We start from the raw sequence: 24,860 nt of genomic DNA, 5'->3' as shown, positions 1-24,860 counted from the left end.
CCACAGCTGCCTGCTGCTGCTCTGCCGCTGGGCTTCCTTGAGACTGCCAGGCCCTCCCAGGACAGCCCCAGCCAGGCCTCCCCCACCTGCCCACCACAGAGACCCAGGGCCTCAGGGAGGCCCTCAGCCCTGGGAAGACACATTCCCTTCCTTGTTCCCCAGAGAGCCCAGCCAGGGCTGAGCCTCTGCCTGGCATGAGCCCCTTGGAGGCTGGACCCACTCCAGCTCTCCACACCACATCAGTGTTTCTACCTGCTTGCCTGCCCAGAGCCCGAATCTGTGCCCACCATGTTGGTCTCTGCCTCCATGGGCTCGGGAGCCTCAGCCCTGCCCCCACCCCAGCCCTGCCTCAAGGCCTTTACCAGTCGCCCTGACAGAATGCAGCAACTGCCATGTGCATGAAGCTCACCATCTTGTCAATTGTGAAGTGATGCCTTCCTCTGACTGGCTCCACTTGCTGAGGGAAGCCCTGCCAGGGAGCGCCCTTCTGAAAGGAGATGGTTCCAGATGAGTCCTGGTGCAGCTCTTCCTGTCCTGCCTGCTGCCAGCTGGTCTGTGGCCTTTGATTGTGCAGTGGCTCCATTAAACTGCCTTTTAAGGATGAACTCTCTTCCCTGATCCTTGACAGCGTCACTGGGCTCCACCCTGCCATGGATGCCTGGCACTCATGGGGATGCTGTCCCTGGGTGGGTGAGATGATGAGAACAAAGGCTCCAGGGTTTCTGTAGCCCCTTGAAATCATGAGTATAAGTGCATTTTTCTGGGGACAGTGAACTTTCATTAGATTTGTAAAGTTGTAACCTAGGAAAGCAGAACCCTTGTTTTGGAAAATAGAGGGCATGTCTTGCTGAGGCCAGGAAAAGGCCCAAGTTGACCATCTTCAGGGGCTGCGCCTGAACTGGGCATCCTGACATGGCCAGAAGTGAATCCAGGTCTTCCTGGATACCGAGAAGCGTACCCTTGCTCAGTATATCCCAGGCCTCCTGGGACGGGGGGAGCCTCAAAGTTTGAGGGGAAAGGCTTGGCCTTTAGTGCTGTCCTGACCCTCATTTTACTCCCTGCACCTTATGTGTGAAATAGGGATGACACCCACTCATAGGGTTGTGAGGGTTAAATGTGACCATATGTAAAGCTCCCAGCACATAGTAAGTGCTCCATGTTAAAGCCTCTTTCTCTCCCTGTTTTGTATCAGTTACTGTTCTGGGCCTCACCAGGCACAGGTCTGAGCCAAGGAGCTCACACTCTGGAGAAGCCAGAATAGAGGATGCTGAGGTAACAAAAGGAACGAGTCTCACTAGAAGCAGGCTGCAGGGTGTCCTTTGATTTAGAGGAGATGAGGTCAAGTCTTCCCCCACGTGTCTGTCAGTTTGTTGTCCTGTGGGTGCTTGCGTGTTGCTGTGATGCTGGAAGCTGTGCCACCAGTATTCAGATACCAGCAGGGTCACCCATGGTGGACAAGTTTCAGCTGAGCTTTCAGACTAAGACAGACTAGGGAGAAGGACCCAGCAGTCTATTTCTGAAAAGCATTAGCCAGTGAAAACCTTATGGATAGCAGCAGAACATTGTCTGATATAGTGCTGGAAGATGAGCCCCCCAGGTTGGAAGGCACTCAAAAGACGACTAGTGGAGAGCTGCCGCCTTAGAATTGACCTTAATGACATGGATGGAGTCAAGGTTGGGACCTTCATTTGCTGATGTGACATGACTGAAAAGAGAAGAAACAGCTGTAAACATCCATTAATATTCAGAACCTGGAATGTACGAAGTATGAATCTAGGAAAATTTGAAATCGTCAAAAATGAAATGGAATGCATAAACATTGATATCCTAGGCATTAGTGAGCTGAAATGAACTGGTATTGGTCGCTTTGAGTCAGGCAATCATATGGTCTTCTATGCTGGAAACGACAATTTGAAGAGGAATGGCTTTGCAGTCATTGTCAAAAAGAACATTGCAAGATCTATCCTGAAGTACCATGTCGTTCATGATAGGATAGTATCCATGTACCTACAAGGAAGACTGGATAATACGACTGTTATTCAAATTTATGCATCACTAAGGCCAAAGATGAAGAAATTGAAGATTTTTACCAGTTTCTGCAGTCTGAAATTGATCGAATATGCAATCAGGATGTATTGATAATTATTGGTGATTGGGATGCAAAAGTTGGAAACAAAGAAGGATCAGTAGTTGGAAAATATGGCCTTGGTCATAAAAATGATGCCAGAGAGTGCATGATAGACTTTTTCAAGAACAAGGACTTCTTCATTGCAAATACCTTTTTCATCAACATAAACGGTGACTGAACACATGGACCTCACCAGATGGAACGCACAGGAATCAAATTGACTACAGCTGTGGAAAGAGACGACGGAAAAGCTCAATATCATCAGTCAGAACAAGGCCAGGGGCTGACTGTGGAATAGATGATCAGGTGCTCATGCATGTTCAATTTTAAACTGAAGAAAATTAGAACAAGTCCGTGAGAGCCAAAGTACAGCCTAGAGTGTATTTCACCTGAATTTAGAGACCATCTCACAAATAGATTTGATGTGTTGAACACTAATGATCAAAGACCAGAGGAGTTGTAGAATGACGTTAAGGACATCATACATGAAGAAAGCAAGGGGTCGTTAAAAAGACAGGAAAGAAAAGACCAAAATGGATGTCAGAAGAGACTCTGAAATTTGCTGTTGAATGTTGAGCAGCTAAAGCTAAAGGAAGAAATGATGAAGTAAAACAACTGAACAAAAGATTTTAAAGGGAAGCTTGAGAAGACAAAGTATTACAATGACATGTACAAAGAGCTGGAGATAGAAAACCAAAAGAGAAGAACACGCTCGGCTTTTCTCAAGCTGAAAGAACTGAAGAAAAAATTCAAGCCTCGAGTTGCAATAGTGAGGCATTCTATGGGGAAAGTATTAAACAATGCAGAAAGTGTCAAAAGAAGATGGAAGGAATACAGAGAGTCATTTTATCAAAAAGAAATGGTGGACGTTTAGCCATTTCAAGAGGTAGTATATGATCAAGAACCAATGGCACTGAAGGAAGAAGCCTAAGCTGCTCTTAAGGCATTGGTGAAAAACAAGGCTTCAGGAATTGACGGAATATCAATTGACATGTTTCAACAAACAGATGCAGCACTGGAATTACTCACTCGTCTATGCCAAGAAATTTGGAAGACAGCTACTTGGGCAAGTGACTGGAAGAGATCCATATTTATGACTGTTCCCAAGAAAGGTGATCCAACCAAATGAGGAAATTATCGAATAATATCATTAATATCACAACAAGCAAAGTTTTGCTGAAGATCATTTAAAAGTGGCTGCAGCATTATATTGACAGGGAACTGCCAGAAATTCAGACCAGATTCAGAAGAGGGTGTGGATCTAGGGGTATCGTTGCTGATGCCAGATGGATCCTGGCTGGAAGCACAGAACACCAGAAGGATGTTTACCTGTGTTTTATTGACTATGCAAAGACATTTGACTATGTGGATCATAACAAATTATGGATAACATTGCAAAGAAGGGGAATTCTAGAACACTTAATTGTGCTCATGAGGAACCTGTACATAGATCAAGAGGCAGTTGTTTGGACAGAACAAGGGGATACTGCGTGGTTTAAAGTCAGGAAAGGTGTGCATTGGGGTTGTATCCTTTCACCATACCTATTCAATCTGTTTGCTGAGCAAATAATTTGAGAACCTGGACTATATGAAGAAGAATAGGGCATCAGGGTTGGAGGAAGACTCATTAACAACCTGCATTATGCAGATGACACAGCCTTGCTTGCTGAAGTGAAGAGGACTTGAAGCACTTACTAATGAAGATCAAAGACCACAGCTTTCAGTATGGATTGCACAACATAAAACAAAAATCCTCACAACTGGACTAGTAAGCAACGTCATGGTAAATGGAGAAAAGATTGAAGTTGTCAAGGATTTCATTTTACTTGGATCCACAATCAACAGCCATGGAAGCAGCAGTCAAGAAATCAAAAGATGCATTGCACTGGGCAAATCTGCAAAGGACCTCTTTAAAGTGTTGAAAAGCAAAGATGTCACCTTGAAGACTAAGTTGCGCCAGTCACAAGCCATGGTATTTTCATTTGCATCATATGCATGCAAAAGCTGTACAATGAATAAGACCGAAGAAGAAGAATTGACCCCTTTGAATTGTGGTGTTGGAGGAGAATATCGGATATGCCATGGACTGCCAAAAGAATGAACAAATCTATCTTGGAAGAAGTACAACCAGAATGTTCCTTAGAAGCAAGGATAGCAAGACTGCGTCCAACATACTTTGGACATGTTGTCAGGATGGATCAGTCCCTGGAGAAGGCCATCATGCTTGGTAAAGTACGGGGTCAGCGTAAAACGGCAAGACCCTCAAGGAGATGGGCTCAAACATAACAATTGCGACGATGGCGCAGGACTAGGCAGTGTTTCATTCCGTGCTACACAGGGTTGCTGTGAGTCGGAAGCAACACAACAGCACCTAACAACAACAGGTCAAGACTTTAGCGTAGTGGTTAAGAGCTTGGCTGCTAACCAAGAGGATGGCAGTTCGAGTCCACGAGCTGCTCCTTGGAAACCCTATGGGGGCAGTTCTACTGTGTCCTTATAGGGTTGCTATGAGTTGGAATCAACTCTATGGCAACGGGTTTTGGTAGGTTAAGTCTCTAGGGGAATAGAAAGTGCCCTTCTGAAGGGAGCAGCACTGGGTGGGCCTGCTACAAAGGATGGGGAGGATCCTGGGAGGCTTGAGTGTGGGGAGGGTTTGGCTGGTAGGAGCTGCATGAGCAAAAGCCAAGTGGTGGGGAAGCTCGGGGTATGTTAAAGGCTGGAGAATGCCTGCTCCATGGAAGCCCTGAGCAGGGACTGAGAGGAGGATAAGGCTGCAAAGTGAGTTGAGGTGGCAACCTGAGTGTGAAGAGCCTTTGGGTCCCCTGAGCTTTGTATGCCAGGCTCCTAGGCAACAGGTTGGCATCATTGGGTCTGAGGTTGAGGTGAATTGATCTGTGCAGAGGGAGAGAGAACTGGGTGGCTGTATAGGAATTTGGGGTGAGAGGCCTCACTTGGGATTGAACTAGTAGGGGTGGAGAGGAAGCAGTATCAGTTAAGGGGATGCTTGGACGGTTTTGATTTTCGCCCCTTATTCTTGGGGGACAAGTGTAAAAGGTCAGAAGAGAACTGCCTTTTCTTACAGTTCTTTCATCATTCGCTGTAAGATTGTGGTTGGGACTCAGATCAGTTGAAAACCTGGTGCTGCCTGTGGCACTTTTACTTTGACACATGGTGGGACTGAGCCAGGTCTGAGGTGAGCCGGGTGGCCTCAGTGTCAATCCAGCATACTGAGGGAATGCTCAGCCTGGCCCTGGGGCTAAGAGCTTCAAAACCCCCTTTTGCCCGCCCAAAAGTCCAGAAAGGAGAGGAGTGGCTGTCCCAAAGGCACACAAGTAAGTAGGGGCGCTGGACCTCGCTATTGTCCCTACTTTCAGCCGAGGACACTGGCCTGGAGAGAATAGAAATGTCCAGATAGCCGTGCTAGTGGATGTTGAACCTAGCTCTGATTCCAAAACTGTTGTTGCTAGAACTTTTTAATTGCTAGGCCAGTCCACCGCCCGTCCGTGGTGCCTCCAGCGTGGGCCACCAGGCTGGCAAGACAGGACCGTGCTTGGCACCTGGGCCCGTGAGCGGCAAGAGATTCAAAATGCTCCTGTCCTGGATCTTACTTGTCCAGCCTCTTTTCCCTGGGAACTCAAGTTCCCAGTCCTGAGTCTGCCCTGGCCTCCCACCAATGAGGACCTAGGAAATGGTCCGGGGTGGCCGCCGACAGCATCCCAGACCCCGTCCGGAACGCGACAGACAAGAGCGTGCAGGCCAGGGCCAGTTTAAGAAGCGGACCCCACCACAAATTCCTGCAGGAAGGTGGTTCGGGACCAGGAGAGGTTATTCGGCTGGGCGGAGCCAAAGCGTGCCCGGCCGTGTTGATTGGCCACGGCTGTAGAGCTGTCTCTCTAGGATTGCGCCTTTTCTTTTGGGGAGGCGGAGCCAAAATCCCCTTCTGCCAATAGAGTTCAGAGAATCCGCCTCCGACCTGTGAACATCCGGCGGGGCTCCCCATTCATTAACTCCAAAGCGGGAACTCGGGTCGCACGGCCCTGGCGTTTTTCCGTCACTTCCGGTGGGACGTTACTGCTGCGAGCCGCTATTGGACAGCCGTGGACGGGGTGCTTCCGGTGCCCAGGTGCTGGAAGGAAGAGGAAGATGGAGGCCGGCAGCGCGGCCCGCGCTTGGTCTCTCTTGTGGCTGTTGCTGCCCTTGCTTGGCCCGGTCTGCGCCAGCGGTCCCCGCACTTTAGTGCTGCTGGACAATCTCAACCTGCGGGAGACGCATTCACTTTTCTTCGGGAGCCTGAAAAGTGAGAGCGTGGTCTGAGGGGTCGGCGGTAAGGGTCCGGGGGTGGAAAGGCGCCCGAGCTCGAGGGCATCAGTCGTCGTCCTTCCCATTCGATTTCCACGAGCGGGCCACCAGGTCTGGCCTCTGCAGCCAGGCTTTCCTGTGTGTTTCGTCTGCCTGACCCTGTTTTTTTTTTTTTTTTTCTGCAGACCGAGGCTTTGAACTCACGTTCAAGACAGCTGATGACCCCAGCCTTTCCCTCATTAAGTACGGGGAGTTCCTCTACGACAATCTCATCATTTTTTCTCCCTCGGTGGAAGGTAAGGGCTGCACGCCCCTCCCAGAACGGGGATTCGAAACCCCGGACTGATCAATCGCTTTCTGTTGGTTCTTGGACGTGTTCTGGGTCCCTGGATGGATCGCCAGCCCTGAGGGCTACAGCTGCCAAAGAAGAGGACCCAGAAGGCCCAGCTGAGGATTGTGGGGTCAAGTGTTTCTACAAACCATGGAACCCAGCGCTGCTGCTGCTGCCTTACTGAGATGAGGGTTTTCTCTGTAAAAGACCTGATAGAAAGATGGAGAGCTCCCTAGTTGTGTTTGTCTGTGTGGAGACAGGAAATGGCAGGCTATTAATGCATTTAGCTGTAAAGAGGCTTTGTGGCCGTTGATCTTAAGAATTCAGACAGATTCAGTCTCAGGCAGAAGAAGAACTTTAGCAATTATCTAGGCCAATCCCCCATCTGAGACTGGACGGCTAGCATAGCACGGGCAGTTAGTAAGTCTTCAGTAAATAGTCGTTGACCGTAACAGGTATTTTCACCAGATTATCCAATTTATACTTCAGAATTCCTTTGACAGAAAGCTTACTATTTTATGAGGCAATTCACTCCACCACTGGACAGCTTTGTTAAGAAGTTCTTTCTTACATTAAACTGAAATTTATCTCCTACTTTTCTTTTTGGCAGGCATGCGTAAGGGTTTCTTACGTTCTCTGGGGCCTTAGAGAATAAGTCTAATGCTTATCTTGCTTAGAGTCATGTTGGCTGCTGTCAAGTCGATTTCCAATCACAGCGACCCCATGTCACAGTAGAACTGCCCCATAGGCTTATCTAGGTTATCATCTTTATGGGAGCAGATTGCCAGGTCTTTCTCTTGCAGAGCTGCTGGGTGGGTTCAAACCACCACCCTTGTGGTTAGCAGCCAAGCATTTAACCATTGCCTCACCAAGGCTCCTTAAGAGTCTTAGCCTTCACAGAATCATAGTTTGTTCAGACATTTCTTCTCCGGACTAAATCTCCCCAGTTCTCTGAATGCTCCTCTTTTGCCTTTTTTTGTGAGCATTCTAGTCACTCATTTCCTTATTTGCTTCAATTTATCTTCCAGAGGACCTAAGCTGTCCTTGTCTGGGGTAAAACAGACCATCATCTCTCCTTTCAGTTAATGAAACTCAGGAAGTCAGTCTGTCGCTTCATTGGCAGCTCCGTTACTTTCAGACTTTCAGTAGTTCTCCTGCGGTTATGCTCAGCCAACTCCCTGAGGCATTTTTCCCTAGGTTACTTAGCACGTATTGCTCCTCACTGCCCGCAACATGTGCCCTTGGAATTGGCTTTTTGGAGGCAAGTGTAGTGGGGTGGATGTGATCCCAGACTGTGCAAATTAAAATCTTCAAATTACTGGGCAGGGGGTGGAGTCTTCAGCAGATTAACTGGTGTCTGCTACATTTCTGCTGTTTGGAACTCTGAAATAGGTACTGAACAGTGGACTGGGGAGATATTGTGGACAGGGAGCCTGCCCTTGAGGAGTTCTTGCAGTCTGTCTTTGAGGAAATAAAAACAAACATTTAATGAGCCACCAAACCCTTTGTCAGGATGTGCAAGGTGAGGTTGAGGAACTGTTCAGGCTGTGCTTACAGAGATGGTTGTGGTGTGTCACTGAGGAGGAAAGGCTGTGGGTGGTTCAGATGGGAGAAGGCTGAGAGGTGGTTGTTGATGGGGAGAAATATCGGAGAGCTGAAAACAGTTTCCCAAATGATCATCATTCTCATACCTCCTTCGCGACTTTTGGAAACCCTGGTGGCGTAGTGGTTAAGTGCTGCGGCTGCTAACCAAGAGATCGGCAGTTCAAATCCGCCAGGCGCTCTTTAGAAACTCTATGGAGGAGTTCTACTCTGTCCTATAGGGTCGGTATGAGTCGGAATCGACTCGACGGCAGTGGGTTTTTTTCCGCGACTTTTGCCATATACCACATCATTTGTGCTAATAATTATGTAATTTTGTTTTACAAATTGACCTTTTTTTTTTTTTACACTAAAATAAGCTTATTTTAAAAGGAAATCAATAACGAACCCAGTATCAACACTGGAAATGAAAAGCCAGTATCACTTATTGAAAGTAGAATTTAACTATAGAAACAGAATAAAAACAAAATAGCGTTGTTAAATTCTAGGTAGATGCTGTTGCCTGCTGAAGGCTTTTGAGCCTGAGGAGGCTTCCTCTTAAATAAGCTTCCACGTATTAGAGAAGTGTTAAGGACTAATACCAAACTAAGACGTTCCATTTGATGGGGAAAGCTTGAAAAATAATTGGAAAGGAAATAACTCTCTGGAACTCAGTGTTATTTAAAGCCCCGTTCCCTGCATCACTAATGTTGTCTTTTGTGGCCACAGCAGAGTGGGCCCCAGGCTTTGGGAAATGCTGCCCAGGAAATCCTCTCTTGGCACTTCTGGGATTCCAGAAGGCTTCTGTGTGCTGACGGGGTTCAGGGTGGGACCCTTCTGTGGTACTGTGACTGCCTTTAGCCCTCTCAGTGGAGGGGCTAGCCTGGTTTCCCTCTCCAAGGGTCAGTGGGCTCCTTGCCCTCTCAGGAGGCTCCCGAGTCACATGGTGCAATGGCTACAGGGGATGGTATCATTAGCACGTCTTCTGCACCAGGCAGAAACCGGGTCCCTGGTTTTTAGATGGGGACATGGGCTGTCTTTAATTTCAAAGCCTGTATTCTTTAATGATATCAAAGTTTCTCAACAGCAGCACTCTTGACATTTGGGCCACGTAATTCTTCGTTATGGGGCTGTCCTATACACTGTAGACTGTTTAGCAGCACTCCTATCCTCTTGTCATCAGATGCCAATAGCCAGCAGCTCACTTCCCTGTTGTGACAACCAGAAATGTCTCCAGACATTGCCAAACGTCCCCTGGGGGAGAAAGCACTCCAGTTGGGAGCCATTGCACTGTACTGAGAAGCCGTTGTTGAATTTTCAGAGGCTCTGTCTAGCCTCCCTATAGGAGAGTGGATAAGTGGATTTAAATGTCACACGAGAGGTGGTGTTCCCAGATGCAAGATGTTTTGTCTATCGCTGAAGGTCCGGTGCTTTGTTTTGTTTTTCCTGAAAATTGTTCCACAGAAAAGAGGACTATTCTCATGGTCACGTCTTTACAAAGTCATGTCATGGACTCATTTCCAGCCACATAATGGATGTTGAATGGACAGACTTCTGTGTCTAGTCTCAGTAAATGGCACTTTCATCCTTTAGTTGCTCAGGCCAGAACCATGGAGCCGTCCTTAGTGCCTTTCTTCCTCGCCCACCGCACATCCGTCAGCAGGTCCTGCCGGCTTTACCTTCAGTATATGTGTAGGATCCCACCTCTTCTTCCCTCCTCTGCCGCTGCTGCCGTGGTCTGTTGTTGCTAGTTGCCGTCTAGTCGGCCCCTGACTCATGCCGACCCCATGCACAGTGGCATGAAGTGCTGCCCGGTCCTGCGCCATCCCTGTGATCAATTATGGAAAAGACTGTTGTGATTCATAGAGTTTTTCATTGGCTGATTTTCGGAAGTAGGTTGCCAGGCCTTTCTGCATAGTCTGTCTTATTCTGGAAACTCCGCTGAAACCTGTTCAGCATCCTAGCAACACACAGACCTCCACTGACAGGTGGGTGCTTGGGGCTGCCTTGGTCTAGTAGCTTCTAACCCATCAGTCACGCTGCTTCTACCCTCACCCCCTATGCCTGGCAGCCAGAGTCATCCTGTAAAAATATAAATTAGATCATGTCACTCTCTTGCTCAGAGTCCTCCAGTGGCTCCCATGGCTGAAGCTTCACGTGCCCTCCAAAGGCACACGTGCACTGTCCCCCTTGTGGCTCACTTGCTACTTGCCTCCTCGCCCCTTCACCCTCTCCAGTTGAGCCACACAGGCCCCTTTGCTGGTGACCATGTTTACCCTCCCCTCCCCCCGGGGACTTGCCACCTGTTGCTCTCTGTCTGGAATACTTCTAGCCACATACTACCTGGCTGACTCTCATGCCTTCTCTGATGTCACCTCTGACCAACCTTTGTGTAATAGCTGCCCCCTTTCATTGTCCACTTTATTTTTCTTCTCAGCACACAACACACAACACATAATTACTCATTTAATGAATACCTGAATTACTGATCACTCCCTCTGCACTTTATGTTGAACATCAGGGTGCATTTTGGGGAAGACTTGAGCCTAAAACAGCCCCATGCAGTGCTAGTTTTGGATGCTGGCGGCAGTCACCTGACCAAACTGATTGACCCAAGAGGGTATGACCTTGCAATTATAAACGTTGGAAATTAATGAGCCTTTTTTTTTTTTAAATAACTTACTGTGTTTTAAGTGAAAGTTTACAAATCAAGTCAGTCTCTCACATATAAACTTATATACACCTTACTACATACTCCCATTTACTCTCCCCCTAATGAGTCAGCCCGCTTCCTCCTTCCAGTCTTTCCTTTCGTGACCGTTTTGCTGGTTTCTAACCCTCTCTACCCTCCCATCTCCCCTCTAGACAGGAGATGCCAACACAGTCTAAAGTGTCCACCTGATACAAGTAGCTCACTCCTCATCAGCATCTCTCTCCAAACCATTGCCCAGTCCAACCCATGTCTGATGAGTTGGCTTTGGAAATGGTTCCTGTCCTGGGCCAACAGAAGGTTTGGGGACCATGACCGCCGGGATTGTTCTAGTCTCAGTCAGACCATTAAGTCTGGTCTTTTTATGAGAATTTGGGGTCTGCATCCCACTATTCTCCTGCTCCCTCAAGGGTTCTCTGTTGTGTTCCCTGTTAGGGCAGTCATCGGTTGTGGCCGGGCACCATCTAGTTCTTCTGGTCTCAGGATGATGTAGTCTCTAGTTCATGTGGCCCTTTCTGTCTCTTGGGTAATGAGCCTTTTTGGTGATTATTTTCACAAAGTAGTATACTGAGTGGTGCTGTTGTGGGTGTCATGGATAGACAGGTGTAGGATTAATAGAAGAAAAAGAATTCGTTCAGCCAATAAGTACTAGTATCAAGTGACAGCATCATCCACAGATCCAAAAATGCTCTTTCTCAAGCAGCTTTGACAGGAGCGAAGTTGATGGGCTCTGAAAAACTGTCAGGTGATCCAGGAAGTGGCTCTAGTGATGACAAAGATACTGATGTCAGAGGTGTAGGTGATGATTTGAATAAAATTGTTTCATGAAATGTGGGTGGGAAAGTGTGACAATTCTAAATTAATATTTATATGTGACTTTAAATACACATAACTAACTTGGCAAATATAATCAGTAGATGTTAGACTATTTCATGTATACCTGTAAATGTTTATAAATTCGATCTGTTCTTTTTGGATCTTCTCTGGGAAAATGGGAAATTGCCTTTTATCAGGGGACGTGTGGTAAATGTCCCTCTTGGTTTGGGCCTCCAGAGGGCGCTATTCTGTGATTGAGTCTGGCTGGTTGGCAGCTCACCTTTGCCCTTTTGTCAGAGGAGCAGAGAGATTCCTACAGGATCATTGTGTCTGGTGTGCCTTTTTTCAGATTTTGGGGGCAACATCAATGTGGAGACCATCAGTGCCTTTATTGACGGTGGAGGCAGTGTCCTAGTAGCTGCCAGCTCAGACATTGGTAAGTCTGTCCTGGGAAGCTCTGGTGCTTTCCATCATTTCTCCAGGGAGCTTGAAGAGCTTTACAAATGGAAGCTTTTATAAATGGAGGCTTCATATTGGCACTCGCTGGACGGGCCTTGGCCAGGGGTTAGTGAGGGAACTGCAGTCCCAGCCAGTCCCTCCTGTGCTTTCCAGTAGCCAGAGCCAGTGAAAGTCTGGTCCTTTTAAGGGCTATGAACCCTGGGGTTTGTTTTTGGAGGCTCTTTTCTTACAAAAAAGAAGGCAAGTAGGGGGAGGCTAATTAGAGGGAGCCCAAAGCTTTCATTTGATAGGTTTTTGTTTTGTTTTCTATTCTGGAAATTTTCAAAGATGTTCAAAAGTAGAGAGAGAACCCCCAAGTCCCCTAGCCTCAACAGTTAACAACACCTGACCAATCTTGTTTTGTATTTTTCAGTATTGACAGATTTTTTTTAGAAACCACATTCCTTGTAATGGATAGCTTTCTTGGTGGGGAGATGATGAGGAAGAGAGAAACTTTGTAAGCCCAGGCTTATCTGGTCAGGTTTGCCTGAGGTAATTACTTTGCTTCACAGGGAGCTTTTGAGCAGAACCAAAGTCATTATGTGTGGAAGGAGAGGGCCAGATGCTTGTTCTTGTTTTATCGGCGGAGATTCTGACCTGTGAAGGCAGGGTACTGTGCTGTTTCCCAGGGTTTGGGTGGGGAAGCTGCAGGGCTCTAGGACTGAATGTTAGAGTCCTGAAGAGGCTATAACACGTGACCGTGTGTGGCCCAGGGCCCATCAGTAAGGGCTCAGCCAGGCATCTCTTGGGTTTGTGCAGGTGACCCTCTTCGAGAGCTGGGCAGTGAGTGTGGGATCGAGTTTGATGAGGAGAAGACAGCAGTCATTGACCATCACAACTATGACATCTCTGACCTTGGTCAGGTAATCAGGCCTCCTCTTTCACCTTCCTGGCTTTAGGCATGTACAGCTTAGCTCCAAGGGACTCCCTGGCTCAGGGGAGCCTTTTCCTGACTTCCCGTCTTCCTCTCTGCCCTTTGCAGCATACGCTCATTGTGGCTGACACTGAGAACCTGCTGAAGGCCCCGACCATTGTTGGGAAATCACCTCTTAATCCCATCCTCTTCCGAGGCGTTGGGTGAGTGAGCAAGGGGAGGCCAGCAGAAGCCTGGGGAACAGACCTTCTTTTGTCACCGTGATTATATGGGGGCATTCTTGTCCCCAGAGGATATGAATGAAATTCAGTTTTGACATTGAGTCAGACTCCATTGTTAGAAGAGAAGAGCCAAGTGTTTGGCTGTTAAGAAAGAAGGGTTCATTCCTGGAAAGAAATGACCCTTAGGGAATCCCAGATCCTTTGGGCTCCATTCTTGAGGTCTCTGTGAGGCTGTTTTCTCTTCCACCTGCAGGATGGTGGCTGATCCTGACAATCCTCTGGTACTGGACATACTGACGGGCTCTTCCACCTCTTATTCCTTCTTCCCGGATAAACCCATCACCCAGGTGAGGGGCCTTGGTAGCCTTGAGACCTCCAGCTCTTGGACCCAGTAGCAAAGGGCTTTATTTGAAAGTGAGAACTGAGCAGGAAAGCCCACTTTGCCTACCCAGTGAAATGAGAAGTTGGTCGCAATGGGGAGTAGGCAGAGCAATGAGGTGATTGCCGGTTTTCTCCTCAGGTGGGGCTTAAGTGAGGGTTGTTTAGGTCTAGCTTGCTGTCCTATTGCCCTGGAGGCCCAGCTGCCTTTCCTTTACCGACACTCCTTGGATGACAGCCTTCTTTTGTTCCCAGTATCCCCACGCGGTGGGGAAGAACACCCTCCTGATTGCTGGGCTGCAAGCCAGGAACAACGCCCGGGTCATCTTTAGCGGTTCCCTGGACTTCTTCAGTGATGCCTTTTTCAACTCAGCCGTGCAGAAGGCCACGCCTGGCTCCCGGAGGTGGGTTCCAGGAGGTTCAGGGGCATGTGGTCTGAGTACATAGGGAGTCATAGATGAGGGGGAAGGAGCCTCTTAGCCCAAAGCATCAGAGGCTCAGTATCTTCAGTCCTTTGGAATTATTTGAAGGCTTTGTTGGTATATTGCTGGTGTTGGCACTCTAAATTTCTCATGGTAGTAATGGCTTTTCTAGAGACCCCCCCCCCCCCCGCCCCACCATTCCTTTTAGAAAATTGTATATTTCTGTGCAGGTAACTCCCAGAGCAACCCCACCTGACTTTTTTATGTTTTCCGTGTTCCCGTTGACTATCGGTACTGTCTTAGTTATCTAGTGCTGCTACAACAGAAATACGACAAGTGGGCAGCTTTAACAAACAAATTTATTTTTTCCCAGTTTAGGAGATTAGAAGTCTGAATTCAGGGCGCCAGCTCTAGTGAAAGGCTTTCTCTGTCAGCTCTGGGGGAGAGTCCTTGTCTCTTCAGCTGCTGTTTCCTGGTTCCTCGGAGATCTCCACGTGTCTTGCATCTCTCTTGCCCCATCTTTGCATCTCTTGCTTGCTTGTTTAATCTTTTTTATATCCCAAAAGAGATTGATTTAAGATACCCTATGCTAGTTCTGTCTCATAAACATAACAAAGACAACCCATTCCCAAGTGGGATTTTAACCACAGGCATAGAGGTTAGAATTTATAGCACCTATCTTTGGGGGAGACAATTCAGTCAGTAACAGGTACCTAGGCACGGATGGCTCACAGGCAGAGCTCAGCTTAGTGCCGTTTGGGGAAGAAGTTGGTTTCGGTGCACTAGCCTCTCCTGTTTTCCCTTCTGCAGGTATTCCCGGACAGGCAACTATGAGCTAGCTGAGGCCCTGTCCCGCTGGGTGTTCAAGGAGGAGGGTGTCCTCCGTGTGGGGCCTGTGTCCCACCATCGGGTGGGCGAGACAGCCCCTCCTAATGCCTACACTGTCACTGACCTAGTGGTAAGAGCTTCTTGGAGGGGGAGGGCCCAAGGTTTTGGCCAGGTTGATTCCACTTAATTCAACAAGCATTATCGAACACTCCCGCGTTGGCCTGAGGGGTATAAACAGATAAACAAGTTGCTGTCTTAGAAAGTCAGGTTAGGTGCAGAGAGCCTGGCAGTAACAGATAGCCTCACAGGATACCTTCTCTTGAAGAGGCATGCCTTTCACTGTGGGAAGCAGAGGCAGGAGGGGCTGCACTTATTAGCTCTCCCACCAGGTGACAGATTCACGGGAGAAGGAATATTTGAGTTGGGTCTTGAGAGAGAGTTTGTCAGAGTGGGGAAAGGCAAGAGAGTAGTGTATATGGAAGCATGGGTGCTTGAAAGTGTGCCAGCATGTTGTGGGAATGGAGAGTGGTTTGGGTCTGGGCTCCGACGGGCTATGAAGACTGACACAGAATTTGGACTGGCATAGATGTGGAGTCAGATGAGTTAATCTTGCTGAGTAATGTCGTCAGTCCAAACTCCAGTGGTAGGAGTTTTAGCAGTTTTCCAGGACTCCTGGGAATTCTTGCCGTGTTCATGGGGTGGAAATCAGCACAGCTCTGACTAGGGGTGGAGGCCCTGTCCAGTCGCAGCCCCGGGCTCACCTGGCGTTTTACCCCAGGAGTACAGCATTGTGATTGAGCAGCTCTCAAACGGCAGATGGGTGCCCTTCGACGGTGATGACATTCAGCTGGAATTTGTCCGCATCGATCCCTTTGTGAGGACCTTCTTGAAGAAGAAAGGTACATGCAATTTCTCAAGAGAATGTTACTGGGAGACAGTCCCCGCCCCTTGCTTGCTGACCCGAGGCCCCACAGAGAAACACTGAGAACCCTTCCTCGTTATTTGTTGGTTCTTCCCTAGGTGGCAAGTACAGTGTCCAGTTCAAGTTGCCTGACGTGTATGGTGTATTCCAGTTTAAAGTGGATTACAACCGGCTCGGCTACACACACTTGTACTCCTCCACTCAGGTAAGCACAGGTGATAGTCCCTGCTTTCAGCCAGTGTGCCCCTCGCCTGGGCTTCTTGGTGGCCAGGACCAACTACCTCTGACCTGTTGCAGGTGTCAGTGAGGCCACTGCAGCACACACAGTACGAACGTTTCATCCCCTCTGCCTACCCCTACTACGCCAGCGCCTTCTCCATGATGGCAGGGCTCTTCATCTTCAGCATCGTCTTCCTACACATGAAGGAGAAAGAGAAGTCTGACTAGGGGCCAGAGCCCTGGGACTTGTGCTGCTTGGAGAAAGAGGGTTTTTATTGTTTTTTCTTTTCCCCCTTTTATGGTTTTTTTTTTTTTTAAGCCTTGGGACAATGGCACAGCCTTACCTCAGTGGGAGATACAGCATTGAGTACCAACAGGTGGGGGTCAGGGAACACCGTTTACCTAAGTTTTCCACCTTGGACTGTTGAAGGGCATTTTTCGTATGTGTAGTCACTCATTTCTAAAATAAAGAGAAACGTCGTCCTCAAACGTCATCTGGCCCCTGTTGTGCTTTGCTAGTGTGGGGACACTGTTTGTTTGGTAATGAGTGGGAGTAATTAAGTGGCTGCTTTTCATTTTGCCAACGGCTGAAGTGTTTTTTCTTTAACTATGAAATGCTAGAGCTTCCTAGCTTCTCAAGGGATAAAATACGGTTAAAAATGCACTGGGGGAGGACCACTGAAACAAAAAACCCAGGATGACAGTGCGTCGATTCCGATTCATAGCGACTCTACAGGACAGACGAGAACTTCCCCATAGGGTTTCCAAGGAGCAGCTGGTGGATGCGAATTGTCGACCTTCTGGTTAGCAGCCGAATGCTTAACCACTGTGCCACCAGGGTTCCTGGCTTTGTAACAGGATTATAGAATTACTTGGTTGAAAAGAACCTTAAATATATGTTCACCTTGCTTGCTTTAGGCAGTAGGTGTGTTCCTGAAAAAACCTGTTGCAATCTAGTCAATTACAACTCACAGAGACCCTATAGGACGGACTAGAACTGCCCCATAGGGTTTCCAAGGAGCAGCTGGTGGATTTAAACTGCCAACCTCTTGGTTGGCAGCTGAGCTCTTAACCACTGCGCCACCAGGACTCTATTCCTAAAAAGTATGTGTAAAATTATATGTGAAATCCTTTCCCCATTGTTGATATCTACCCACAAAGCTTTCTGGTTTCTAGGGCATAGTAAGAATCACTCTTAAATCCAGATACTCAGTTTGAGGCACATATGCATTCTGTAGTTATAAATTTCTATTCTTGTAAGAAATATAAAAGGAAGATCCAGTTTACAATACCACACTGTTAGTTTCCATTTCATCAGTTATGACAGCTATGCTAGGGTCAATCAGTAGCTGAAAGAGCTCTATGGAAATGCTTTTGCAAAAATGCTCTGTCCCTACTGGTGTCCAGAATGCCTGACAAGTGCAGAGGTGCCTGCTTCTCAGGCCTCACTTCGCTGTTGTTGCGATCTAGTATTTGACTGTGTTGACCTGTGCAAATATCTGCCTCAGCCCAGGTGATGTGTGTGGACTGGTGACATGGTTTCCCCTTTCACACGACCGACAGGCCATTTCTGGACCTAGGGGCCAACGCCAGAGTAGAGCTCTGCCGCTAACAGCCACTGCCTTGGTCTACAGTGTAGAACATATGTGGTATAACCCTCCTCAGACCAACCTCATCTCACAGCCCAGCTCAGTCATTATTACCTTTCCAGAGGCCTGTGAGGACAAAACATGGGTTTAAGACAGAGTGTTTGGTCAGCAATTATATTTGAGTGGATCTGTTCAGCTGATACTGAGAACTCATATTCCTTTGGCTTCTCCACAGGGATAATCTTAATCACATCTAAGCACTGGTATACAAAGGGGCCTAATGATGAGTTGGCAATTTTTTTTTTTTTTTAAGTTGAGTTCTTTGAATTCATCTAGACCAGGGGTTGACAAACTATGGCCTCCTGCCATTCCAGACTGCTGGCTGTTTTCTATGGCCAACAAACTAAAAATGGTTTTTTACATTTTTAAATGGTTGAAGAAATTAAAAGAATATTTTGTTACACATGAAATTCAAGTTTGTGTCCACAAAAAGTTTTCTTGAACATAGCCATACTTGCTTATTTACATATTTAAGGCTGTTTTCATGCTGCAATGAGAGCTGTGTAGCTGTGACAGACTAAATAGTTACTATCTGGCCCTCTATATAAGTTTGCCGACTCCTGATTAGACCAATTTCTTCATTTTACAGACGAGAACTTTTAGGCCACACAAGTTATAGAATTCATTCAAAACTGCACAGCTAATTAGTAGCTACAGACCATGCACCTTGACTTAAATTGTTCCTTCTACATTTGCCAAGCATGAGGCCTTCTGTGGGGTTGACCAACCCTCTCTGCGCCATCTTTTCTCCTGACTCTCACCCTCTCGCACCTTAGAGCCCCCTCCCTCAGCACTCAGACCATCATGACACAGATGCTGCTAAGTTCTTTTAGTAATTCAGCTACATGGAGAGCCATCACGGGGCTGCCCTCCAGGACTGAAGGAGGAGGGCTGCCTGGCAGAGGGCTTCACACTCCAGGTTGGCCAGAAATAACATCTTCATTTTTGTTTCCACACAACTCTTCTCTGTGAGCCTGTCAGCCAACAAAGTAGCAGCTGATTGTTGGAGGAGCCAGCCAACCATCTTGTCTAATTTCAGATTCTTCAGGGCTAAGATGTGTTCACCCCAGAGGCTTAAATGAAGCACATTTGCAGCTACTCGGGCAGATGGTCTCTGAAACAAGAAGGGAAGCTGAAATTTAGAATGTCTACAACAAAGTATTTTGTCTACAACTCACTTATTAATTTCAGGGTTTTCCGTTCTCTTCTATTTTGGCCCCAACCAAATTTTTCCTCCATCCTTACCTCTCCTCCCAATACCCTTCACTAAACCGGCACACACTGGCTGCTCTGTGCCCACGTTTCAGGCTTTTCCACATTTATAATTTGCATGGGGGCTGTTTGCCTTGCTTGGAATAGCCTTCCCCATCATGGCAGGCTCCATGCCTCCTCCTGTGTACCACACTGTCTTGTCCCTTGCCCTGGAGTTAGGGAAGTTGTCTCATTTCTTTTAATGTAGCAGTTGCTATTTTAACAAATCTTCATCGACCAGCTACTGTGGCCAAGATAGCAAGCTACATACAGTGAATGATAAGTGGCACAAGCCATTTGAACCCAGTTCTGTCTCTAGGCTCTTTCCACTAGGTGTGCCATGGGAACTGGGCCTGCCCCTCCAATTATGGCTTCACATCAGTAGCAGCTGATTGTTGGAGGAGCCAGCCAACTTTATATTCATTTACAGTAATTTCAAAATGTCCAGATCTGTTCTTGGGAAATGTTTTCCCATCTGTTTCTGACTGGGCCTCAGCTGTTTCTATTAGCCACATCCTCGTTAAACATTTACCAAAAATACATCCTTTTCCCTCTGAGTAATGTTGTTGGGTGCCATCAAGTCGATTTTGACTCATAGCGACCCCAGGTGACAGAACAGAATGGTCCCCATAGGGTTTTCTAGGCTGTAATCTTTATGAGAGCAGATTGCCAGGTCTTTCTCTCCTGCGAAGCTACTGCCAACCTTTCAGTTAGCGGCTGAGTGCTTTACCATTGCACCACCAGGGCCTTCTGAGTAACATTAAGCAGCTAAAAAGTCAAGAAGAGTTGAACGGCTAGGTTTCTGACTAATGATTTGGTGACTAGCTTCCCTATACCTATTTAAACTAATACACAGAATATATTGTACTATCGTAATCGGCCTTCGTCTTTGTAAGATGGAGGCTCTGTCTGTCCATGTATTGCTTGCCCAAACCTGGCCTTCACCTTGGAACATGAACTGAGCTTCTCACCCACACAACCTGCAGAGCCTGGCAGCTGTGGGACCAGCCTCACCTTGCTGGCCTCTCGCTGGAGCAGTGACCTCACCAGGTGTCTTGCATCCAGAGGCACTGACTCGGGCAGTGCCGGCAGCTGAGCCTCTTGGTAACTGCGGCTTTCCAGGTGGGCCCGGCCCTGGCCGTAAAAGGGATTGGAGAGCCCGAAGATTTCATAGGCGATTGCTCCCACTGCCCAGGCGTCTGCCTTGCTGTAGTCGATCACCGCCCAGGGGCCAGGACAGGCCGTGGACACCTGCTCAGAAAGCATCATATAAGCAGCCATGCCGTTGGCATTTCTAACCTTACTGGTGTTTTCGCACATCACCTGACTCGTGGGCTAACCTGAACTCTGTCCAGGGAGCCCGGCATTTGAGTCAGTTGTGGCTCAGACCCACAAGAATCTGCTGAGACTGCCTGGTTTGTGCTCACTAAACTCCCACTTCCTGGGAGCACGAGGGAGATTAAGGCAAAGTGGCAGGGAAGGGACTGGTGCCAAATTACAGGTCAAAAAGATGGAGGTGTGGAGTACATAATGAGGTGTAGAGTCTCATCCTATCACTCCATGGGAGACGTGGTGGAAGCTCTGCTGATGATGGATGACACACACAGCAGGACTCACCTCGGGAGCCATCAGGCAGCCGTTTCCGCCCCGATCCACATACCAGCTGGTAAAGGGCAGCTGCAGGCCGATGCGCTCATCTGCCAGGCAGCAACCAAAGTCGGTGATCACCAGCCAGGGGCAGCCGTCTGTGGAAGGACAGGCAGGCATGAGCGGCTGACTCTTGCCCTTCCCTCTTAGAGGTGCTCCTGTGTCCCCAGTAAAGCCACCACCAAGACACAGGGGAGAGGGGCAAACAGGGATTCTGTTGACCCAGGAGTGCAGAGCAGCAAGGCCTGGATGGAAGGCCCCTCACCAGAGAGCTGAACAGGAAGGTCAGTACATGAATACAGAAATGCCTCCAGGAAATTAAAGGCCCAGAGCAAATTACTGCTGAATAAAATTTTGGCTCAATCTAAGTAATTTTCTACTAATTGGAGCTGTCCCAGGACCAAAGGAGCTGCTCACAAGTTACTCATTACATAGGGCTTGGCTCAAATGACCTTTAAGGGCCCTTATATCCCACGAGTCTTGGATTTTAACTTGAAACCTCCCAATTCCAAGTCTAAGAAAAGAGGCATTAAGAATTAGTTATCTGCTAAAGCATCCACAGAGTTCCTTTAAAAAGCTAGTTCCTCCAGTAATTTAATTGCATATGTACCTATTTTAAATCTTCTAGCTCAAATTTTATCAGATGTATGAATCTCCTTTACCATATCTCCAGACAAACGGCCATGCAGCTTCAATCTGAATGCTTTTAGTGATAGGCAGGAAAACCTGGTGGCACAGTGGGTAAGAGCTACGGCTGCTAACCAAAAAGGCTGGCAGTTCAAATCCACCAGGCGCTCCCTGGAAACTATAGGACAGCTCTACTCTGTCCTGTAGGATCATTATGAGTCGGAATCAACTCGACGGGAGTGGGTTTTTTTTTTTTTTAGAGATGGCCAACTCATTATTTCCAGAGGCAACTGAGCTTATATTTGGACAGCTTTCACTGTTTGAAAATTCTTGTCTTCAACTGAGCTAAAGTCTATCTCCCTTTTCTTATTAGAGAACACTTCCACCCCTGAGGGTTTTGTTCTGTAAATGGTAAACAAAGGAACTCGGGAACTGTTAACTACCACTCAACAAATACAGACAGAACAAAGCCTGTGCTTTGAAGGGGATGGTGCTCATCTGTGTACGAAGCTAAGTCAAGACACAATAACTTATGACAGCATAAAACCTCAGAAAGGCCTGAAGGCTCCTAAATGTTCCCAGACGTAAACTAGTGCACCTGGGGTTGCTCTGAGGGGGCGAAGGGCACCCACCTGCGTCCAGCTCCACCAGGATGTTGTCCGACTTTAAGTCTCTGTGTGCGATACCCTGTTGAACCAGATGATCCACCCCTTCCAGGAGCTGCAAGGTCATCATGGTGGCCAGGCGGGGGCTCGGAGTGGCCATGCGAAGGTACTGGCGCAGGGTACAGGGGTAGCTGGTGGAGAGGGGACAGGGCCTTGGCTAGGGAGAGCATGTTAGTCCCTAGCACCTTGTGTACTGTCAGGATGGTGGCCTTTCCTCTTCTCCTTCCTGGGACGTTTTTTCCCCCCAACTATCCTTTCTGTCCCCACCCACCCATCATCCTGAAATTACAAAGTGCTCCGCACGTTGAAAGTAACAGTGCAGATACTCATTCCCTGAAAAGACCCACTACAGTAACATTAGTTACAAAACACACGGGGTGACGAAGGGGAACCATTTTTATGTTGAAAACCAGGTAAGGCAGGCCCCAGAGAAGGACCATAGTCAAACGTGCCAAGAGCACTAGGTGAAAAGTACAGGGCAGTACATTCTGGCTGAAAATGAGATTCTGTTTTCATGGGAAATCATCCTCAAGGGAAGCTGCTCTCTAGGGCAGACACACTCCCACTGCATGACCTTCTCCCAGGGACGGACGTTCCTCTTCCCTGAAAGCACAACATGCATGCAGGCAGGGCAGGGCCCAGCACCCACTCTAAAGATGGGGCAGCTCCAGAAGCCAGCCATACCCGGCCACTTACTTCTTCATAACGAGGAAAAGCGTCCGTCCGTGGCCCAGGCCATCGGGGTGGAGGCGCGGGGGCAGCACATCGGGGTAGTCGACCAGGGCCCCCGGCAGCAGCGGCACAGATGAGGTGAAGGCGCGGAAAACCCGGATGATGTTGGGGTGAGGGGCCAGTTGCTTGGCGCCTCCCTTGGATTTCCTATCTCAGCAAGTGGGGAAACATACGAGGCCAGTATCAGATGCAACGTTGGCAAACAGAATCGTGTGTAACACCCAGTAAACACTCAGCGCCCTGAGCACCTGCTGTCCTAGCGCTTTGCACACCATGCTGCTCCGGGCTTGTCCAGCTCCTCTGCCACACTGAGAACTCTCGGGGAACAGAACACTTTCTTTTTAAAAAAATATGTTGCAAGCTGCAAGCACCTAGAACAGTGCTTGGCACCCTCAGGTGCTCTGTAACTTAGTGGCACGAGGGTTTCTCCCTGTGGGGACAGAGTTCAGTTTGTACCGCTAGTTGGTGCTCCAGCTGTGCATTACTCAGCCCCCACTGGTCCAAGGAGGAATCAGAAGTCAGAACCATCTTCCAGCTCTGAGTCGGACATGTTTAGATGGCCTTCTTGCCCGCTCCAATGTGAATCAACCATTGGCATCATCAGCTGGAGTCAGGTGATTTGCAATCTTTCCCAGGCTAAATCATCTCCCAACTGAAAATCCACTGTTACGTCATTCAGTGAGCCTTTATTATCTACTGTGTGTCACAAATTGTGCTGAGTGCTGGGGACACAGATCGTTATTTTGCTCTCAGAGAACTCACAGTCGGTCTGGGGAGCAGATGAACCCAGGGCACTTACCAGTAAGTGACTGCTCCATACTCCCCGGATAGGGCCACTCGGCTCGCTGGGACTAGCTCCTGGCTCATTGTGTTCAAGATGGCTTCGCTGGAAGAGCCCGCCTGGAACATAGCCATAATGAATCCAGAGTTATACTAACCCGTGTGGAATGGCAAGCTCCCAGCCCTCCCTGTAACCTGGACCAGGACAGTGACTGCCTAGAATTGGCTTGGACCTTACAGAGAAAATAGCCTTTCTGAAGTGGCAAGCCAAGACCAGGTACTTCCACGAGACAGAGAAGGTAGAGGTGCCATCCACACCAACTCAGGGGACTCTTCCCACACCTCACATTCTCAGCAGCTGTCAAGAAGAAGGTCAGGGCATGGGACACTTCCTCCCTGCCAGAGATGCCTCTGGTCACCACAGGCTCTGACAAACTCCACCCTGGATAAAGTTATACTGAATCACAGAGCAGCTGCTCCCAGCCCCACCCCAAATAAGCACACGAAAACCAAAGAGGGGGAAAAACACCTTGTATTCCTCATTCCCTTAAGAATGGCTCTCAGGACTTAGGAAACCTGGATAAGTATCAAAAAGCTCCTCTAAGAATCCAGTCTTGGAACCTCCAAGACCATAGCCCTAAGACACCCTTCACACTTGGAACGGAAGCCACTCCCGGAGGCCACCTTTCAGCAAAATAATAGACTGGCCTATAAAATAAACAGTAACACCTGTGAAGAATGTGCTCCACAGAACAATCAACTACAGGGGACCAAAAGGGCAACATTTGCCCAAAAGCAAAGATGAGAAGGAAGGGAAACAGGATGAAGGGAAATGGGGAACCCAGGGAGAAAAGGGAGAGAGTGCTGACACATTGCAAGGATTGCAACCAGTGTCATAGATCAATTTGTGTATGAATTATTGGATGGAAAACTAATTTGTTGTGTTAACTTTCACCTAAAACACAAGAAAATGTTCCAAAAAAAAAAAAAAAAAAAAAGAGTTCACAGTCCTTTAGCTTTTGTGAATGCAACAGCTGTCACTATGTCACTGTCCCGGCCCATGACAGGATATTTCTGAGGCAAAGCATTTGGCTACTTGGTAGCTAGTGGCCCAGCTTGGAAGTGCAGCAGTCTAGAACTTCCATTCGCAGAATCAGAACCTGAGCGTGCACTCTCCAGTGTGCAGCCTGCCTGCTGTAGCTGTTTTCCACCTTAGCCTGGGATGAGTGCTCTGGGCAGGAGAAAGACCATCAGGCTTTGATCCACTCCCTAAACCCACCTG

General features: G+C 48.1%; 2 protein-coding genes across 2 annotated transcripts in view; one reads left to right on the top strand and one right to left on the bottom strand.

Annotated features, from left to right (window-relative positions):
* The first annotated feature begins 6,233 nt into the window (after positions 1-6,233).
* On the top strand, positions 6,234-16,721 carry DDOST (dolichyl-diphosphooligosaccharide--protein glycosyltransferase non-catalytic subunit). The gene is made up of 11 exons (XM_049878157.1): positions 6,234-6,425; positions 6,613-6,723; positions 12,215-12,301; positions 13,123-13,226; positions 13,346-13,440; positions 13,712-13,805; positions 14,092-14,240; positions 15,069-15,216; positions 15,865-15,985; positions 16,107-16,213; positions 16,306-16,721. Exons 1-11 carry the CDS (start codon positions 6,272-6,274, stop codon positions 16,453-16,455), a joined length of 1,320 nt encoding a protein of 439 aa, XP_049734114.1. The 5' UTR covers positions 6,234-6,271; the 3' UTR covers positions 16,456-16,721.
* The window catches only part of PINK1 (PTEN induced kinase 1), a 23,423-nt gene continuing 15,089 nt past the window's right edge, over positions 16,527-24,860 (bottom strand). The window contains exons 3-8 of the mRNA XM_049878156.1: positions 23,598-23,698; positions 22,763-22,945; positions 22,034-22,197; positions 20,745-20,872; positions 20,142-20,378; positions 16,527-18,990 (exon numbers count right to left, since the gene is read on the bottom strand). Of these exons, the coding sequence (XP_049734113.1) occupies positions 18,733-18,990; positions 20,142-20,378; positions 20,745-20,872; positions 22,034-22,197; positions 22,763-22,945; positions 23,598-23,698 (1,071 nt within the window). The 3' untranslated portion in view covers positions 16,527-18,732. The remainder of the gene's footprint in view (positions 18,991-20,141; positions 20,379-20,744; positions 20,873-22,033; positions 22,198-22,762; positions 22,946-23,597; positions 23,699-24,860) is intronic.

Source organism: Elephas maximus, chromosome 3, assembly GCF_024166365.1.
Source record: "Elephas maximus indicus isolate mEleMax1 chromosome 3, mEleMax1 primary haplotype, whole genome shotgun sequence".
NCBI classification, from domain to species: Eukaryota; Metazoa; Chordata; class Mammalia; order Proboscidea; family Elephantidae; genus Elephas; species Elephas maximus.
This window is presented reverse-complemented; position numbering and strand designations above follow the sequence as displayed.